This window comes from Nymphaea colorata, chromosome 3 (assembly GCF_008831285.2).
Source record: "Nymphaea colorata isolate Beijing-Zhang1983 chromosome 3, ASM883128v2, whole genome shotgun sequence".
Lineage (NCBI taxonomy): Eukaryota > Viridiplantae > Streptophyta > Magnoliopsida > Nymphaeales > Nymphaeaceae > Nymphaea > Nymphaea colorata.
Genome location: NC_045140.1, coordinates 19,025,460 through 19,044,488, shown reverse-complemented (window position 1 = coordinate 19,044,488; position 19,029 = coordinate 19,025,460). Strand labels below are relative to the sequence as shown.

The window sequence follows — 19,029 nt, the reverse complement described above, 5'->3', positions numbered from 1 at the left end:
TCTCCGCCATGAGGTCCCAGTGTCGGTAATGGAGGCGGGCGGTGCCTCTCACAACGGCCATATACATAGAGAAACGGCAAGAGTTGGCAGTTCCCTTTCATCTATATAGGTAGATCACACGGCCATTGGCATACATAAAAAAGAGCCTGTAATGGTTTTATTTCCTCAAGTATTTATAAGAAGGTACACCACAACCAAATGCTAAAAATTAAATTAAAGCCATTTTCAGATGCAAGAAGCCTTGGAAGAATATAGAAAAGCTTTGTTTTTCGACAGACAGAAAAATGCATGGACATATCATCTTTCACCCTTGCACCTTCAATGGCCATGGCTAAACCAACAGCACTTCCACCCATAGTCATCCCCATCCCTCCTACTGTAAGCCCACCATAGCAAGTTGGTCAAGGAATTTCCATCATCATGCCCATTCAATGTTCTTATTTTCTGCAGCGCGCTCTTCTTGTCATAGATAGCCTCCATGGCATATGCAAATCCCTTCCACCCTTCACCAACACCATCCCTGCCCAAAACAGGCACGACCCAGTTCACCAATTGCTTCACAAAATCAGTATTACTGAACAACACCTCTGTAATTGGCAAGATTGGCAGCATTTGGATGCCGAGCCGGCATTCCCTCCACTCTGCCGGTGCAAACCACAGGCCACTGTCTCTCTTGTTTGACCATAGAACACCAACCACTCTGTTGCCCTTGCTGAATTCTTCTTCGTACATGTCCCCACCTTCCGGAATGTGCCACCACGTTTGTGCTGCCTGTTGCAGAAACATGCTAAAGTGAGTGACATGAAGCAATCTATAATAATACGTGGAAGCTTTATATGAGCGATTGTGCAGATGACCTATAAATCTCCAAGTTTTAGGAAGTTTGAACATAAAATTCACCAGAGAGACGAATTCAATGTAGTTGATATGATAGGTGTGAATCTTTCAATTGCTGGAACCTATCACATGAACAAGAATTTCGTAACATTTTAAATTTCAATCTTTCATTGGAAAGTTTTAAATTTCAATGGCTGATTGGCAATTCGATTTTTGCTAGTTTGGTTCTAAAACTGACCAAGATCTGGACAGGAACTAAGTCAACTTCACCACTGATCCATAAAATTTCAGTATTGAGTGGAAAAGCAAATATCATGAATTTCAGAAACGGACCTGGATCTCCATGGCAGCAACTGTGGATCCGACTGCAACCAAGCCGGGATCACCGTACGCCAGGCCAAGCAGCGCTCCGGCATAGTAGGCGGCGACGGCCTCGCTGGTGCTCTCTTGGTTCCGGCCATCCGCGAACTCCGTCAACCCTCCAGCCCAAGAATGCAGCTTCCACGGATCGAAATTCCTCAGCTTGGGGAAGCTGGCTGACGGCGCCGCCGACATGTAGTCGGCAGTAATGGAGTATATCTGCGGCCGGTACCGACGGCCCCAGCCATGGTCCAGCTTCACCAGCACGGCCATAGCGTAGACGAAGTAGCCCAAGTGGTAGTGGTGGTCATTGTAGACTCCGAACCCGAAATCGGCGTTGGTATCCGCGGATCCGACCTGGCTAGTGATCCCGCCCCACTTGGTGTCGTACTGGAACCCGTTTCCCCGGAACGATCCCTCCAGCCACGGCGTAATCGAGTCTCTCAGAAAATCTCGCACCGCCGGAATCAGCTCCGGTAATCCCAGTTCCTCGGCGATCAACGCCAGTCGCGCCGCGCGGGCGATCGCCTTCCCGTAGAAGTACGTAGACGTCGTGTTTATCCGGTTTGGGTCGAGCGCCGCGACATCCTGCGCCAGCGCCGCCGCGATCTCAACCGAGTCGCACTCAGAGACGCCTGACATGGAGTGCCACGTAATGGGGATCGCGTTGGTAAGCAGAGTCCACGAGTCGCCGACGACGCCAACCAGGTCGCCATCGATGCTACGGTAGCAGACGGCCGGCAGAACGGTGGCAGATGGAGGTAGGAGGCGGCGGTGGAGAGGGTGCGCGAGGAGGAGGAGATCTCCGGTGCCGCGCTTGCGCCATTCGTACTGGAAAGAGAACGGTTTGGTGAGGACGGCGGAGCCCGATATGGGGTAGGCGGATCGGAATAAATCGAGGATGGGCTCCGCAGAGGGGTCCGGCAGGAAGGCGATCCGCAGGACGCCGGAGAATCTGCCGGCTGTGAGAGACCCGATGGTCTGGGAGAATCGGAGGGGAGAAGAGGAGTAGATGAGCCACGTCTGGCCGTTGTTGAGGGTTATCACGTGCTTGCTGAGGTCGGGGGTGGAAGTAAGCGAGAGGATGGCGTGGATAGTAGAGATGGATACGCCGGCGGCACTGGAGAACTCGGCGGTAAGGAAGGGAGAGCCTCGGACTAGGGGGAAGGAGAGGCCGCCGGGGTAGTCGAGGGTGATGGAGAGGTCATCGAAGGCGGAGATGGTGTGGCCGCCGGTGGGGGTGGTGGAGGAGGAAATGGTGAGATCGGCTATGAAGATTTGGTATAGGAAGCCAGGCGAGACAAAACGAGACGGGTAGCAAACGGAAAGGGAGCCGCCGGCAGAGCGGATAAGGTACGGATGGATGTATTCCGGCTGGTCGCCAAACTTCAGCACCAAATTTTGCCAGAAACTATTGGTGGGGAGAGGTGGTTGCCGGAGGTCGTCCGAGAAGAACGGTGGAGGGTCGAGGAGGGCCGGAGAGTGAACGGCCGGGAACGGTGGCCGCATGGTGGTGGTGGGGACGGGTAAGGGAGTGATGGGTATGGGGACGATGGTGGTAGGAGGAATAGCAGCAGTGGTGATGGGGATGGGAAACGACGGCGTGGCGGGAATGGCGGGGTTGGGAAATGGAGGGGCGGTGGTGGAAATTGGAGGCCAAGAGGAAGAAGGGGGGTGCTCGGGGAGGATCAGAGTTTTGAATTTGGATTTGAGTTTGGTGAACAATTTCTTTATCGGCATTGACTTTGAATCAATGACTCTGTTGGTAGATCGAAATTTGGTACGTCCGTGGGGATATCCTGAATCAGAGTTAAAATTTGAATTTGAAGACTCTCTATGAGATCAGAAGCAACAAAAAATGGAGCTCTTGGATTTGAAATATTTGGTTTAGAGGAAGGACTTTACGATTGATGAAGCAGTTGGATGTTGGAAGGGACAAACGAAAAAGGCTTGTTGGTGTTTCAGATTTGGAAGGTTTGGTGAAGTTCTTAGGGTTAAGAATTGGACTGAGAATCTTATGCAGCTAGAGAGTCTATATAGCTAGCAATGTGTTTGGATTAGTTGGATGAAATATGATGGGATTGTGAATTGGTGGAATGTAAATTGCGAGTTGATGGCGGACTGTATGATGTTTGTGCTGATGGGCATTGCAGCAAAGGTTGTCTGCACTAATGGAAGAGAAGATGAGCAGATTGGTTCAAATAGGATGGAATCTAACGACAAATGTTTGCATCAGTAAGAAGCAATAACAAGGAAATTGGGGCATTGAATAGTGGAATCACTACACGCCATGAAATATGAAACAACTAGCTTGGTGTCGAAGAAACGGCCCTTCTGTTTGTTTGCTAGGAAATTCGAAATGGAGTTGGTAAACAAAAGTGGGTCCTCACTGTAGGAAGCAATGCAAAAGTGGATTTATAAAAAGAATTTACAAGATTTGGTCGAATAGAATGAACTGTCTATTAAAAGCTGGACAGAAAGGTTAGAAAAAAAAGGTCGTTATTGATGATAAACATACAGAAAAATATAATACAATCTTGCTGATTCTACCGCCTTGCAGATAATTGGATAGTTGATGATGCGTGATGAAGCTTGGAAACAATAAAACTTGGGTTTGCTTGCCAACAAGAGCACCATATTTAAGAAGCATTTCCCTCCATCTTCGGACGATGCTAAAACCATGTTGGCAACCAAGTTTTAGTATCAAAATTAGTTTTCACGACCTTCCGGAAAGGGAGAGCCGATTGAGTGTCCTTGAAATGAGGAATGTTGATATCGTGTGCTTGATTGAGTGAAGAAATGTTATACTTGTCTTGCCTTGCAAGTGTAAATGATGTTCAGTGCGAATTTCTCATCCATCCTCCCAAGCAAGAGGCAGAGGAATTGGCTCAGAGGTTGTCACATACCTGACAAGGTGCCTCGGTTTAAAGCCTTTAAAGTGAAAGAAACAGTTCAAGTGTTTTAACGTGTGAGACTTGCATCCGTCACCAGTCACCACAAATGGTGCGTCTTTATTGTTGATAACAGAGAGGGGTGTTCGAAGGGTTTACGCTGAGAGACAACCGTCTGAACTTTCCGCAGGAAATTCAGAATAGAGTCAGAGGCCTGCTGTGAGTCCTGTTATGCTACTCGAACCGAGTATGAAGATTGTCTTCCTTTTCCCCGTTTTTCTGAAACTTGATCCGACGCTTCCAAAAAGCTTTGGAGTGGATCAACATCTTAGCTTTAAAAAAAGAAACACAAAATGACCCTGCAGCTAAAAAGTACTCTGCAACTAAAGAGCTTGTGATGCATCTTCCAAACTCTGTTGTATTTCTGGGTCATAGCGGAACAGCTTGGGGATGAGCTTTTCTTCTTCTAATATTTGGATCCAGTTTTAACTGAAAACGGAGAATCATCAACCAATGGATTTGGAGAAAATATGTAGCTGAAGCAGTAAGGCCTCCATCATCAATGACCAATTTGGTGCAATGTAATGGCAGACCTCATCTAAATGTTTTAACTAATACCATCTATGATCATAGTGTGTCAACTATTGTCATTTAAGAAATCACATACACACTAAATAAAAATTTGAGATTTAGATACTGCACACGATAAATTCCATTTACAATTCTCATTATTATTGGCTGAATGTTTTCTGTGGAGAATGAAAGCCATGAAATGTGAAAAATGTTGTCCAAGTAAGGTCGTCAACGTGAAAATGTTGTTGCATGCTGCTGATAATGAAGGTAAATAGTTTAATCGAATTCTATCTGTAATCATGCTTACCTTTGGTTCAGCCATGTTCATCATTTTCAAAGAGAGGGAAATTGGCATGTTGGGGAATAGAGAAACTTGAATCAGCCTAATGCCAACAGATACAACAGAGTATCGAACTTATGACCTCCTTTAGCTTGGGGTTCTTACAGCTTCCTTAACCAGAACGATGGAGCTCCTGTTGGCTATGTTTAACTACGTTTAAATCAATATATTTCGTAAGTACTAATTTATTTTCCTCATAAACAAATTAGCAAGCTGAAATTAGACAAGCCCTTTCTGGATTGTAACATGAAACATACCCGGTAAGATGCCTATAAACTAACTCATGTTACTTGTGTTCGCAAAATCAGTGAACATTTGAAAGTATTGTAGATTGGATAACCGACTGAATCACTTTGAAAAATCAGATATGGAAAAAATACTTAATATCTGATTATAGATCGGATTCAGATTTAAGAAATGACATCTGGTCGGATTTAGATATACATAAATATCTGATCAGATTTGGATTTGGATACCAGATGCTCTACATGTTGAAAATCGGTCAAATTTAGTTCAAAATTCAAGTCGGGCATTGTGAAATCAGATTTTGGATATGGATTCAAATTTTTTTGTTCTCATTTTGAATCCAAAATATGTGAATATCCGAAAAAGCAGATATAGTTAAGGGTATATCCGGTTTGAATCCAACTAGTTGACATCCCTATGACTAAGCAATAGAGTGAGAAAGAAATTTACCAAAAGGTTACAAAGGAAGGTTGTAAATTTACCAAAGGTAAAGTATGTTAAGCATCATAACGATTCTCAGAACATCATAGAATATAAAGAAAAAAAACATGTAACTCTAAAATCATATTAGTTCATGTTTTAAAGTTCTGTCGTAAATTTATGTATTTTTATATTTATTTTAGGAGTTTCTCCTGACTTGCCTTGAAAATTATACACTTTCAGATATCGTGAGCTTATCACTTGGTTGGCTCTAACATCTCTATCATCCATTAAACCCACTTCACCTGCTTTTTTTAAGTGATTGACCCGTAAAAGCATCATCTACATCATTTAACCCCGACCATTGAATCACGCCAATGAATAGTGAAGATGCTAAAACACAAATTTAATATGAGGTTTGAGGACACAATGAATTTCCTTCTCATTGCTCACTTCGGCACCCTCTGTGCAAAATATTCACCAACTGAAATAGAATTCACCGAAAGATAAAGCTCATTTATGGGCATATTGCCACATCAAGGTAGAGAGAGAGGGAGAGAGAGAATGTGAATCTGATAAATGGGCATGTGATTGCTGCACTTTTTATCACCTCCAAATAAAAGCTCCCAGAAGATCTCAAGGGGCCCCAAAGGTGATCGATCTCAGGGCGGTGCCGGTTTCTTTCACTTTTCACCTCCACTTCTTAATTGCACATCAGTACCACAGTTTCTCTTTTCTTCTTTTGTTGTTGATTAATGATTCGGTTAAAAGGTGTTTTTTAAATATCCCTTCACCCTTTATCTGTGATTATTCTTGTAGAAAACTTTTCAAGTTGCTCATGAATTTGCAACAACCAATAGAATGCTGAAAAGTGTTTTGTTTTTTACTATCACAATTTTGTAATTACGCTAACGGTAGACAATCGGTTGTGGGTGTTCAATTCTTACTGAAAAGTGTTTTGTTTTTTACTGTCACAATTTTGTAATTACGCTAACGGGAGACAATCGGTTGTGGGTGTTCAATTCTTATTCATATTCATGTTTCGTGCATGCTTCACATAATTTGCGTATTATTCAGGCACTTTCTCTAGTCTTCCCCTTTAATATTTGCCTGAAAGCCAGAACTCTATAGCAACAGAGCAGCTAGATTTTAGGAACACAAAACAGTATCTCTTTTATTATTATTTTCCTTTTTGGTATCTTCAAAACAGGCAAATCTGAACAAAATTATAACAATACTTTCATTGGAAACCGTTCGATCTCACAGCGAGAGTAATTTTCCTGCAAAAATATGTAAAATTTTGTGCGCAAAGTGCCTGCCTAGAAGTCTTTTAGTTCATTTCTCTGCGCCATTTGAAGGTAAGGGCTCACCAACAAGATGGTAGCACTTCATTATGGACGAATCATAATGACCAATATGAAAAGAGCATTTATTTCACTCTTTTTGTTAAAGAAAAGGGAAAAAATTTACTGCCCAAGTACAAAGTTGGATGCCGAGATGTCATGTTCAATTTGTCAGCTCCTGATTAGTTAACAGATGGAGGCTCTTGAAGTGCCGGTACTTTCCAACTAGTATCCCCTTCCCACCATGTATACATCAATCCGTGAAGCCATTAAAGAGACGAACCAACGAACAATTTATTTATACTCCACTCCCCTCTCCACACACGCACAGAGAGAGAGAGAGAGAGAGAGAGAGAGAGAGAGAGTAATTTAGCACTGTTCTGTAAGAAAGAAATGGTGAGAACTCCCTGCTGTGAGAAGAATGGACTGAAGAAGGGGTCATGGACGCCCGAAGAAGACCAGAAGCTCATTGATTTCATCACCAAGAATGGCCATGGAAGCTGGAGAGCACTGCCGAAGAGAGCAGGCAAAGACACACTGCCACTACCTTCTTCTCCACTTTGTAAATTATTTTCTTTTTCTTCCAAAGGAATTCCTGTTTTCTTTCCTATAATTTTTGCTCCCCTTCTCCACCCCCCTTTCTGCTTTTCAATCACGCAGATAAGAAATAGAACTTATCTTTTCGTCTAGTCTTCATGTTCCAATTCTTTTCCTTCCATTTTATGTATCAAAATCGGCATGAAATGAACTGCTGCCTTCCTTCCCCAAATGAAATGTTAGTTTATCTTTGAATGGTCCCAACGGTGATTGTTTTGTTCCAAGTAATACTGCTCTTTAGAAACGATGTCATAACCTTAATTCATCTCATGAACAAAAAGGAAATGAAACGCTTGAGGCCGTTACCATTTCTGTAACCATTGAGGATTTCTGTTTTTCATTTCGTAATTTCTATCTGATTATTTTTCTCAGCATTTTACACGATACCAATTAGTGCACATATTTATTATTTTTAGCGATCTTTCCTTCGTTAATCTTCTATGTCAATCGAAAACCAAGAAATAGGATCGCTGGTTACTCTTGCAGGACTGCAACGTTGCGGTAAGAGTTGCAGACTGAGATGGACAAACTATCTGCGACCAGACATCAAACGAGGGCAGCTCTCCTATGAAGAGGAAACCACCATTATCAGACTCCACGCGGTCCTCGGAAACAAGTACGTCTTGTGTGTGTGTGTGTGTGTGTGATGAAACATAATCGCATAGATGTGAATTTCATTGTTGGAAAACCCAAAATAAGTTCCACAGCTAACGCCATGGGCATCAGGCCATGTATGACCGCTTTGCTCTTTGTAAGAAGTTTACAACCAACCTGAGACATGAACTGACAGCTCTAGTTCCGGTGAGCGTCAGAGTGAAGGCGGAAGCCGCCCCCGTCTCTCCCCATTCCTAGGGTCCAGGACAGCCACACCATTATTTAGCCACATGTTCACTTACATTGTGGTTAGAAATCGATCGTCTCTGTCATGAGGAAGAAATTGCATAGCTTGATGCACCCTGTTACCCACAAGAATTTTCCTTATTATATCGGAGAGATTTTGGCGAAGAAATTGACATATTTAGGCTTTGAGATGAAAGTGAGGGGGACAATGGAAAATGACGAATCAGACGAATACTTTTACGGGCAGAAGCCATATCGGTCCATGCACATCATCGAGGTTTTTTAAAAATAAAAAATGAAAAAATACATTTTCCCATCATATACTTCAATATCAGCAACATGAGGTTGAATAGTGAGGGACGATTAAAGATGTATTGATCGATATACACCGATACTGAACCCCGAAATATTTCTTGAAAGTGAATTGCATCACCTGCTTAGAATGGTAGAAAATGGGCTTACAGCAAAAAGTACTTTTCCCGGTTGAATGCATCTTAAAATGGCTTTTTCATTACATCTTCACCGTTCTGCATTTATTTAGTCTATTCAGAATCATATTTTTTTGAGATGACAAGAAAAAGTTCATCTCCAGTGTTTAGAATGCCCGTAGGCAAAACGACAGAAAAGAAAAAGTATAGTCAGCTACAAGTGCTAATTAATTTTGCTATGGAATCAATTAGCAAAATTGCGACGATACCAAGCATGTATTTTCTTGAAAACTTTGCTTTTAATTGCTCGTCTTTGGTAACCATATTGGCTTAGATGATAGATTCACAAGTCCTCTATCTTAAATTTTCTACTTCCTCCCTCCCTCTCTCTAGATGGTCAGCGATAGCGGCGAGCTTGCCTGGGAGGACTGATAACGAAATAAAGAACCACTGGAACACCCATATAAAGAAAAAGTTGATAAAGATGGGAATCGACCCTGTGACCCACAGGGCCATTCCCGTTGCACAAGCACCACATGCTGATACCAACTTCCCGCTATCGAATCTGCTGAACCAGGCATCCAACTGGGCGGAATTAGAAACACAGAGCAACTCGTTAGCACATATGCTTGCCAGAGGCAATCTCCAGCCACATTGTCATGAGGTTCGTCCTGCGGCACAAACAGGCACCTTTGACAGCTTAAACATCGTGGCAGGCAGCGGCAGGTTCAGCGGAGGAATGCCCATCAGTGCCATTATAGATCATGAGATGCCGAATGGAAACAAGGCCTATGAAGGAGCAACAGTCAGCGGTGAAGGTGAGGAGAAACGCGAGTACTGGTCAAGCATGCTCGGCTGCGTCGGCAATGCAAACCTTCATAGTTTCAAATACTAATATAGACGAAGTAATATGTCAATATGCTCTATCTCCCCCTTCCCCCAACCAAGAAAAGTGTATACGATATCCCACGTTGACGTAAGTGTAAATGACATGGGATTGACACAAAAAAAAACATAAAGAGGAAATCATATCCATCTACTTTGGCACCATTATAACATTCAGCAAGTTTAACCGTGTTTTAGTTCCAACCTCAACAGCTTTTCTGGTCGATGTTTGGAGAATGATTAGGACAGAGCACCCCCTTCAAACTTGACCAATTTTCCTAGCAACGATCCGTAGAATCATACGAAAAATCAATGGCACCATTTTATTTTGTTCGATTACTGAGAAGATGGCGATTATTACGCGGGCGGGTTTTTTCTTCGGTACGTAGACTCATCATACAGCTAGAGTAGCACAAATCGTCCACCAGGTAGTCGGAACAATTCCTAATATGCAATGAGCCCTTGATTAGATCTGGCGTTAGTTAAAGCCATACTTTGAAAATGATGTTAACTTTAGTAAAAAATAATGACAGACCATATCATTGTCTCACGTCTCTGCTCACGCACTACTCCACAATTGGCTTCATTTCAGATACGACTGTTCAAATATCATATACGTACGAAAGCTAATGTTCTAGCAGAAAATGAAAGTCAACATTATCGTGTTCACATCCAAATTATACCCACTATTCTTGAAGAGTTATACAGTTTCTAAGGAATTTTTATTAATAAGAAAAATACACCGTCAAGACATTGGGTTGAAGGGTTATAGGTACAGGAGGCAATGCGCTTGCTCCATCCATTTCAGTACCTCCAAAATTTTCTCAAAACTAACAAATTTCTCTGCCTCTTGTGGTAATGGAGACCGGAAATAGCCATCAAATTCGGGAAACAAAATACAGATGAGGATTTCTTCCAATCTCGTGCCACTAGGCGGCAAATTCTGGTCAAGGAATCGTACCACATTCTGTCGTGTGGCAATTGGCTGTCGAAAGCTCCAACTAAAATGGCTAGCCAACTAAAACTCCAGCAGGGGACACAAACTGCTGATACAGAACCCACAATAGAAAATCCTCCTAAGCGCTGAACCCAATTCACCGTAGAAAGCAGAACCCAATGATGCGACTCTTAGTTCCAACGTGGGTCCACATTACGTAGATTGCATGTCTAGACAGGGTTACCAGGGCCAATACCGAACACAATCATTCCCAGTGTATGACTTAGAAACAAATAGCAGTGGAGCTTTTATCTATCTGTGGTACGAAATAAATGGTAAAAGGAGGAAAAATATTGGAAATTACTAATTGGAAACACAAGTTTCTGATCCGAATTCACAAAGGGGAAAAAGGAATACCTGGGCATTCTGGCTAAGAATTGATTAATACACATTCTGACATCCAAAGCAGGAAGCCACTGAGGACAACATATACTAGTTCAGCTGTGGTGCAGTCTATGACGTTGAATGACTGAGCAGGCTGTAGGCCTTCAAATTGCTGAAATAAACTAGTGCAACAGGAAAGCAAAAGAGAAGCTTTTGGAGACACACCTTATATTTCATGTCCTTGATTTCAAGGACAATCCAGTCTCCACTTTCTTGATTTCAAAAATGAGCATTCTCCACATTTTAAGCACAAACATTTCAGCTTCATCATCCAGAATGGCTTGAAGCAGCTCTAGCATTTGAGAAGCTTTCACATGATCTTTTGTACTGGTCACAATATAATCAACCAACGTGGTTTCTTCCTCCCCAAGAAACTCAGTTATCTTCTTTGAAATCCACGGCCTCATTCTTTCATGCAGCTCATGCTACACATGGGGCAAAAATAATTATCCTTCACCAAAAGAATGATTCCACAAAGTTCAAAGCAACCAAAAGTATCTAAACGATATGTAACATTTGCAACCTCTCACGAGTCATCCATACTGTAGTTCATGTGACTCAGAGAGCAACTCATATGACTTGACCGAGGGTGCGCTTGCTCTAGTGACTGAAACCACGTGTCCTGGGCAGTAGCTAGGAGGCAGCAGGGCTTTTACCAAGTTGAACCTTGATAACATCTAACTATTATGAGGTTTTTGGTCCTCAATAGTCTAAATCCAAGAGGAGACAAGGTTACAGAAACTCGTACAACTTGCAAACTGAAAGATACATCAGCTCACACAACTTGACAACCTAAAAGGACATATCTGGGTTTCACCAGTGACCTGTAATTTCGGATCAATGCAGAACTGCTATCTTATGTTACCTCATTATAAACTAGAACATCATTTCAAGTCCCCCATCATAAGAACCATCCAGTCCCTCTCCTGCTTGCTATGTTGTGAAACCAGCCTTAACCTGAACTTGGACAATTCTTTTGACAACCACATTTTTTCATTTACTGTGGACATTTACTTCCATCTTCAAGCCTAATGAAAACGCCTAACACCATCCCCTAGAAAACTAAAACAACAAGCAATGAGATCCTTCCTCTACAATAGGTTTTTATTTTTATCATTTTCTACCTCTCATTCCTCTCAGTCCCTTTTTCTATTTCCAATCTTCTTAACTCACTTTTAAGTTTTAACGCTATTTGACAGAGGTAAACTTCCAAACTTCTTCCGCTTCTTTCTCTCGATCTTTTTTCTACTTCCAATGTTTTTTCTTCTCAATTTTGACACTATTTGTCACCAGTAATATCTTAGCATGTTTACCCAGCATTCACAAGTAGAAGAACAATAACAAGAAAAGAAAGTATCTCTTACCTTATCATAGATCGCCCAATTTATGTCGTAAGAAAAAAGTTCCTCCTTTGTCTTTGGAATCATGTCGATCAACTGCTTCGCATCCAAAAGCTTCTTAGTTTCTGGAGTCTTCCTATCAAAGCCATGCTCCCGATCCTTGTCTTTGTCGTGGGCCTTGTCACGACTTCTTTCCTTTGTCTCGTCATCAGCCCTGTCCTTCTCCCTCTGGCTCAATCTGTCATTTGTTCGCCTACTTCTTTCCTTTTCTAATTCTGACTTTTCTTCCTTGCTGCTACTACCTGAAATGCGCTTTGCAAATTCAGCCGCTGCAACCAAATTTGCAGATGTCCCAGGAGCTGCAGATTGGACAGCCTGCATTTCCTCCATGGAATACTCAATGGGTACTAAAGTCCTCATTTTCTTCTCTTTTTCAGCATCATCATCGTCCTCTGCTTGAAATAAAGACGCCACAGCTGTTCTCTTTCCTGATCCAACAAGCCCAAAACCAAGCTTCCGAGAAGGAGCATTACTGTTTGGCCTTGCTTCAGACACAGCATTTGATCCTCCTTCATCACCTACAGTTATGCCATTTCTTAAGATATTATTACCAATCAGAAAAAGAAAAGGCAAAGAATAGTACAACATAATAAATCATCCAAAGAAGACAATTAACTTAGAAATGAAAAGGCCATGTAGGTGAGTCCCCAAGGAGGCAAGAAAATTAACAGGAAGAGTTCAGCCATACCACCAAAATTAGCATCTGCAGGATCACCTTCATGATTCCAATCTCTATCTCTGTGCTCAGAGCCATTATCCTCCATAGTGTTTACTTCCTTCTCATTTCCATTTGACAACTCACTAGACAAAACCTTGAGCTCATCTTTTTTCTTTTGCTCTTCAATTGCTCTCTTATTAGCATCAGCTATTTCCTCTTCTTCTCTTAATCTATCTGTCAAATCTTCATCCTTCTCCCGTTGCCTCTTTCTTCTTCTCTCCTCGTAAGTGCTGCCTCTGCGCCGCCTTTTCCTTGAGTCATCATCATCACTTTCATCTTCTTGCTCTTTTATTTCCCTCCTGCGTTCACGCTCTCTCTCCTTCTCCCTCTCTTTCTCATGTGACCGCTGGTACTCTCTCTCTCTCTCTCTAGCCTCCCATTCTTTCACTCGATCCTTGTACAACCTCTCAGCCTGATGTAGTTTATGTTCTCGTTCTCTCTCTCTTCTCATTCTCTCTCTTTCTCGCTCTCTCTCATATCTCTCTAGTTCTCGCTCTTTCTCCCGTCTCAAGTCATGCTCATGGTCACTCTCCTTGCTCCTTCTATCCTGCTTTTTTCCTCTATCCGAGGAGCTTGTCTCAGGCCTTTCATTCTCAGTGGAAGGTTTATGTTCACTAGTTGTCTCATCATCGTTTTTATCTTCTGCAGCATCTGCATCAAACAAAAAAGGCTTTTATGGCCTCCACATTTACATCAAACCAGATGCAACTAACAGTACATTATTGCTCCAAAATACTCACCACTTTTCATGATATCCACATCAGAATCTCCATCTCTTGATTTAGATGGCACTTCAGTCTTTGCAGAAACATCAGTAGTAGCTTGAGCAGATGGAGGGGGAGGGGGAGGCCTATTTTTTGCCCTTTCCTCCAACATACTTGTGAGTTTCACCGAAGCATCTCTGTCACCTTCCTGGTCTTCCTCGGTCACAATGCCAAATTTCTTAGCAGCATCTTCATCCGGTTTTTCAACAGATCCATCTTTCTCTTTTGATTCATCAGTTGAAACAGGCTTAGCCGGTTCAGTCTTGTCAACACCAGGAGCTGTTTCCTCCTTGTCAGCATTTTCAGAAGCTTCTTCTTTAAGCATCTTTTGCCTCTCAACTTTCTTTTCAACATAGCGCTCAAGATAATCCCTTGTGGCTTGGTTAACATTCAACTGAAGCAGGAAAGAACATACAAAAAGTCTATAAAATAATTCAAGGGAAGATAATCAAGCTCATGATGGAAGGAGAGGAATAAAAAGCCAGAAAAGACCGGCAGAAGGAAGACACAGGATAGTTTATTCTCTTCTGATTCACAAAATTCACAAAACAACATCTTTCAAACTAGATAGGATAGTGAAAATTTCAGTAGCCTGGAAAAGGTAGAGAGAAGTAGATACACTAGAGGACACTTTGTGCTGCCACTTTACATTTGACAAAGTACATACAGTTGTTGCTCATTTAATAAATCACAATTTGACACATGCAAACATCTCCTCAGCCCCTTCACAACCCATATTAATAAACAACACCATATCTCGTATATCCTATGTCAGATAGAAAAATTCAGCATCTTTGAGGCCAATAAGTTAGAACAATGGCATTTAGGAGAAAAAAAATATGATAAAAATTTCAGAGAATTTTACTATACATACCACAAGTTCCTGGCCATCAATATTAAGTCTAGACAACAGGCGAAGTGCACGAAGGACCCCTTCTGCAGACTCAAATTCACAGAATCCAAACCCTTTAGGGGCTCCAGTTGTAGGATCTTGAGCCCGTTTCCAACTCTTGACAGGCCCACATAACTGACAAATTGTAATTGGAAAAGGATCAGTTATAAGCATAAAACTGCTCAGCAGATAATGTCGTAACACTAATAAATATCCAAAATAAAGGGAAATCAGTTGAAAATCAAAGAAACCTACACGAAGCAAAGACAACAGGAAATCATTTTCCACAGTCGTAGATATCTTCCCAACATAAACCGTGGTTTGTGGCTTCTCTGCAATTGGAATAATTGGTATTGTTGGTCTAGCAACAGAACCAACTACTGGGGGCACCCCTCGAATAGCTGGAACTGGTGGGCGCGACAATGGGGGCATCGATCCAACTGCTCCAGGTGGATGTGGAGGGAAGGTGGGCCTAACAACAGCTGTGTATGGAGGAGGATAACGATGCATTCCTGTAGAAGCAGAAAAAACAGCTATGGAAGCACATCAGCATAGGATATCATAAGCCAAAGTGCAAGTTCAACATACCAAAACAATTCAATGTAGTAAAAAGGGTAAAGATTTAAAGAAAACCAGCAAATATATAAGGTGCACAACCCGAACATGTCACTCAGAATCAGCCAGCTCATAACAGCATCAGATCCAATGGAGGCAATACTCAATCAAATCATGAACGTAGATTTGACTTACCTTAATTATCTTCTTGAGCACCAAGTTGTACATTGGGGTATTGAGCATTCAAGTGATATGCAGAATCTCACCAAAGATGTTGGCACAACTGTAGAATATGAATGTCTTCTTACCTTTAAGCTCACTAAAAGTCCCTTTTATATGATAGTAAATTCAGCACAGAAATAAAATCATAACAAAAAAATAAACAAAAAATAAAGAGTAAATCAGGATACCTTGGAATATAAGGTGCAATCAGGATTCTCTAACATGATCAGCTGTGGAAGAAATCAATAACCCGTAAACGTGGAAGCAACCTTAGATCTACGTGAAGGTAACCTACTTAAGAAAAGTACATTCATTCCTCGTACTCAAAGCTCTCAATCTGAGCATGACGGTGAACTTAAGAATAAAACTACCATGTAATTTTATAAAAGCAGAATTTGGATAAAATTACCATGTACTTTATAAAAGCAACATTTGGAGTCTTGGAAACTACCTGCTTCAGTCACAAGAAGCACATTCTAATTTTTTTACTCTTTTATTTTGAAAGAAGGGCAACAAACAATAACAAAATTAATTAGGAACTAACGAAATGTACTCAAAGCACATATGTGAAAAATTAGGCATACCAACAGGAAAAGATGAAGCAGACTTTCATGTGGACTGCAACTGGCATGTGATGAGTCCTCGGGATACTATGCTGTAGGAGATAATATTCCACCTTCAAATTGCATTCGTTGGTGCACAAAACCTTTTCCATAGAATCACTCAAAATGATTCATTTTCATGCAAACTTCATCCATTGTCAATCAAAAATTTGAAATAAGAAATCCCCATTTGTGACCATAAAACTAGCAACAAATTCGGATCTTCTCCTACTCTGAAGTTCAAGTGAACATCACAAGCCCCAGAGCACTTATGATCCTCAATATCCAGTATCAACCAGTACAAAGACTCAATATCAAATGAAATTAAATAGCAGCAGATGGGCGAAAAAACATAGTCGAATTGTCAAATGCATATTTATAGTCGAAATCCAAAATGAGCCATACCAGAAACCAGACTCTCTTTGTCACCCAAGTTTCCAACAGCTTATCAAACAAGAACCCACAACAAATATTCGGATACTCTGCAATGCGCATATAGAAATACCAATAAACTCCAAGGAAACGAGTCTGACCCATCCGATAAACGTAAATCAAGTAACAGCACACCTTTCATTTGCGTCATTCCAATATACTTTAACCAAATTTTCAAATACGCACAACAATTTTAGCAAGTTTACCAAGTACCCACCAGGCGGCATCGACGAAGGCAGCGGCACGGGCAAGGGCATCGGGGCGCCAGGATAGCCATTGGACATATGTGCGTAAGGCTGCGGAGCGACTGGGTAGCGGACGGCTGATACTGACACCGGAGTCATCAAGGGGGCGACGCCAGGAGGCTGGATAGCAGGGTTTGGAATAGGGGAGAACTGAGGGGCTCCAACCGGCATCGGAGGAACCGGCCGGAAAGAAGGGAACGAGGGGACTGGTGGAGCGGGAGCGGCCGGCGGAACAACACCGGCGGCCATGGCAGCAGGAGGCGAGGGTGTGATCATAGGGAAAGGAGAAGAAGAAGAAGAAATGGTTGTGGTGGTGGATGAGGAAGACGCAGACGAGGGAGGGAGAGGGTCGGAAGAAGGAAGATGGTTTGGATCGTTGGGATCTGGCTGCGGAAGTGAGGAGGATAGAAGCGGAGCGTTCTCTGACGGCCGTTCCGGTTTGGTTTCTGCCACCACCATCGTGGAGGTAGAGGAAGAAGAAGGGGAGGCGACGGCCATGGATGATGGGGAAAGTGGGTCGCTGGAGTAGGTCCTGAGATTCTCCTGTGAAGGAACAGTTCCGCCAAGGTGCATATATTTGCCCTAGTGAATGTACGAGAAGGAAGAGACAGTCAGAGAGGGGGCCAGAGATCGTTTCTTTTCTCGGCACGGTGTTTGGATATATGGAATTGGGGTCACAGAAATCTAATTTCATGGTTTCTTTATCTTTGTTTTCTGGGATTTCTTTTCTCTTGTTTCGCAGCCACTTTGTTATGTGGACGAAAGAAATTGACAAAAAACCTGGGGAGGAAGGTGTCAGGTTTACAAACTTAAACGAACCAGGTTTTAAAAAATAATTAAAAATTAATTTCTAATAAAATTTTAGTTTTGTCAAGTTGCCAGCATTTTTTAGAGTGAGCTCCAAATGATATCAAGCAGTTTGGCTTCCCAATATATGTTGTATGCTTTTGTTATTGTTGTGATCATAGAGTTGTGTGGCAGTTTGCTGTTGCCGGGCTTCTATCTTTTTGGGGTCAACAGCTTCCTGCATCCATCCAGTGTTATAAGTATTCATAGTTGAGTTTATGGAATCCTAATTCATATTTTCTTCATCCTTGGTTGAAAATGTATCATGAGTGCAACACCTTGTCAAATTTGAGGTTGAAAGAGGACAGGGTGTGTGGAGCACGGACTACACAATGAATGTTGAATTATAATCGAATTGCACGAGTTAATAGAGTTAAACTAGTTAAAAAAACGAAACATGCTTAACATAATCGTGTTAAACGAGTTAATGGAATTAAATGAGTTAGAAAAAGAGACATGCTTAACATAAACGAGTTAAACAAGTTGAGTTCGAGCTCGATGTTGTATCATCCAGTCAAGTTCAAACTTGTTATGTCAAGCTGAACTCGAGTTCAAGTCGAGTTTGAGCTCTAGTTTTTCGAATAAAGCTCAAGCTTGACTCGGCTTGTGTTCAGCCCTAAGGGTGTGTGATGATTTTATCACAATTTCATCCCTCGGTTTTAGGTTTGATAGTTTTGAAATGGGTCTAATGCATATGGTTGGGCCAGCTGCTACTAGACGACTGGTCGCTTGTTCAAATCTCACAAGTGTCTGTTCCTTGTGCAAACCAATGTTGCTAGGACCCTGGAGCAAGAGAATGGCTTTGGGGGCTTTAAGTCCTAGGTGAACAATCAAGTCTCTTTCTCCAAATGTTCTCTCGCAAGTAAATATATATAAAAAATCAAGGCATCTAAAAAATGCATATTCTAGTTTATTATCGAATATTTCGACCTCTTACAAAGGATTATGAGGAATTTAATTTGTATTCTGGTTGGCAGTTGTCATAGTTCTGCTAACTATTATGCAATAAAATATTTTGTAAATACATATCATTTTTTATTGTTATTATGCATGGCTATGATTGTTGAACACAATGATCGTGTTTCCTGTTATAAACGGATTCCGGTTACCTTTCTGGAGTTAAAAATGGCGATCTAGTTAAATAGGAGCCCATTTTACCTCATATGTTGACCAAACTTCGGCATCCACCTCTATACAGGTAGCACATGTAAT

The 19,029-nt window shown here is 41.9% G+C and overlaps 3 protein-coding genes across 14 annotated transcripts; 1 reads left to right on the top strand and 2 right to left on the bottom strand.

Annotated features, from left to right (window-relative positions):
- Positions 1-125: 125 nt before the first annotated feature.
- LOC116251405 (ascus wall endo-1,3(4)-beta-glucanase) lies at positions 126-3,798 on the bottom strand. Its single transcript, XM_031625657.2, has 2 exons — positions 1,171-3,798; positions 126-771 (listed from the first exon to the last, which is right to left on the bottom strand). Exons 1-2 carry the CDS (start codon positions 2,935-2,937, stop codon positions 319-321), a joined length of 2,220 nt encoding a protein of 739 aa, XP_031481517.1. The 5' UTR covers positions 2,938-3,798; the 3' UTR covers positions 126-318.
- Positions 3,799-7,334: 3,536 nt separating this feature from the next.
- On the top strand, positions 7,335-9,940 carry LOC116251320 (transcription factor MYB93-like). Its single transcript, XM_031625520.2, has 3 exons — positions 7,335-7,536; positions 8,094-8,223; positions 9,269-9,940. The coding sequence occupies exons 1-3, from the start codon at positions 7,404-7,406 to the stop codon at positions 9,768-9,770; spliced, it is 765 nt and encodes a 254-aa protein (XP_031481380.1). The 5' UTR covers positions 7,335-7,403; the 3' UTR covers positions 9,771-9,940.
- Positions 9,941-10,405: 465 nt separating this feature from the next.
- LOC116251318 (RNA-binding motif protein 25) lies at positions 10,406-17,612 on the bottom strand. 12 transcript variants are annotated; one of them, XM_050077175.1, is made up of 11 exons: positions 16,944-17,085; positions 15,881-16,776; positions 15,666-15,753; positions 15,171-15,427; positions 14,898-15,050; positions 14,000-14,417; positions 13,230-13,910; positions 12,506-13,059; positions 11,307-11,566; positions 11,115-11,173; positions 10,406-11,013 (listed from the first exon to the last, which is right to left on the bottom strand). In XM_050077175.1, the coding sequence occupies exons 4-9, from the start codon at positions 15,423-15,425 to the stop codon at positions 11,315-11,317; spliced, it is 2,313 nt and encodes a 770-aa protein (XP_049933132.1). In that variant the 5' UTR covers positions 15,426-15,427; positions 15,666-15,753; positions 15,881-16,776; positions 16,944-17,085; the 3' UTR covers positions 10,406-11,013; positions 11,115-11,173; positions 11,307-11,314. The 12 variants fall into 12 exon arrangements, with proteins under 12 accessions (XP_049933132.1, XP_049933130.1, XP_049933124.1 ...); XM_050077173.1 differs by having other exon boundaries at positions 15,666-16,776; XM_050077167.1 differs by having other exon boundaries at positions 15,171-15,753.
- Between the last annotated feature and the right edge of the window lie 1,417 nt (positions 17,613-19,029).

Excerpts from the sequence above, each read along its gene's own strand:
- LOC116251320 (XM_031625520.2), top strand. The coding sequence starts at position 7,404 with ATGGTGAGAACTCCCTGCTGTGAGAAGAATGGACTGAAGAAGGGGTCA. Across the intron at positions 7,537-8,093 it reads AGCACTGCCGAAGAGAGCAG|GACTGCAACGTTGCGGTAAG; the intron begins GCAAAGACACAC and ends TTACTCTTGCAG. Across the intron at positions 8,224-9,268 it reads CACGCGGTCCTCGGAAACAA|ATGGTCAGCGATAGCGGCGA; the intron begins GTACGTCTTGTG and ends CCCTCTCTCTAG.
- LOC116251318 (XM_050077165.1), bottom strand. The coding sequence starts at position 17,544 with ATGCACCTTGGCGGAACTGTTCCTTCACAGGAGAATCTCAGGACCTAC. Across the intron at positions 14,418-14,897 it reads TTGATGGCCAGGAACTTGTG|TTGAATGTTAACCAAGCCAC; the intron begins GTATGTATAGTA and ends TTCCTGCTTCAG. Across the intron at positions 13,911-13,999 it reads TGTGGATATCATGAAAAGTG|ATGCTGCAGAAGATAAAAAC; the intron begins GTGAGTATTTTG and ends TGTTTGATGCAG.
- LOC116251405 (XM_031625657.2), bottom strand. The coding sequence starts at position 2,937 with ATGCCGATAAAGAAATTGTTCACCAAACTCAAATCCAAATTCAAAACT. Across the intron at positions 772-1,170 it reads TTGCTGCCATGGAGATCCAG|GCAGCACAAACGTGGTGGCA; the intron begins GTCCGTTTCTGA and ends TTTCTGCAACAG.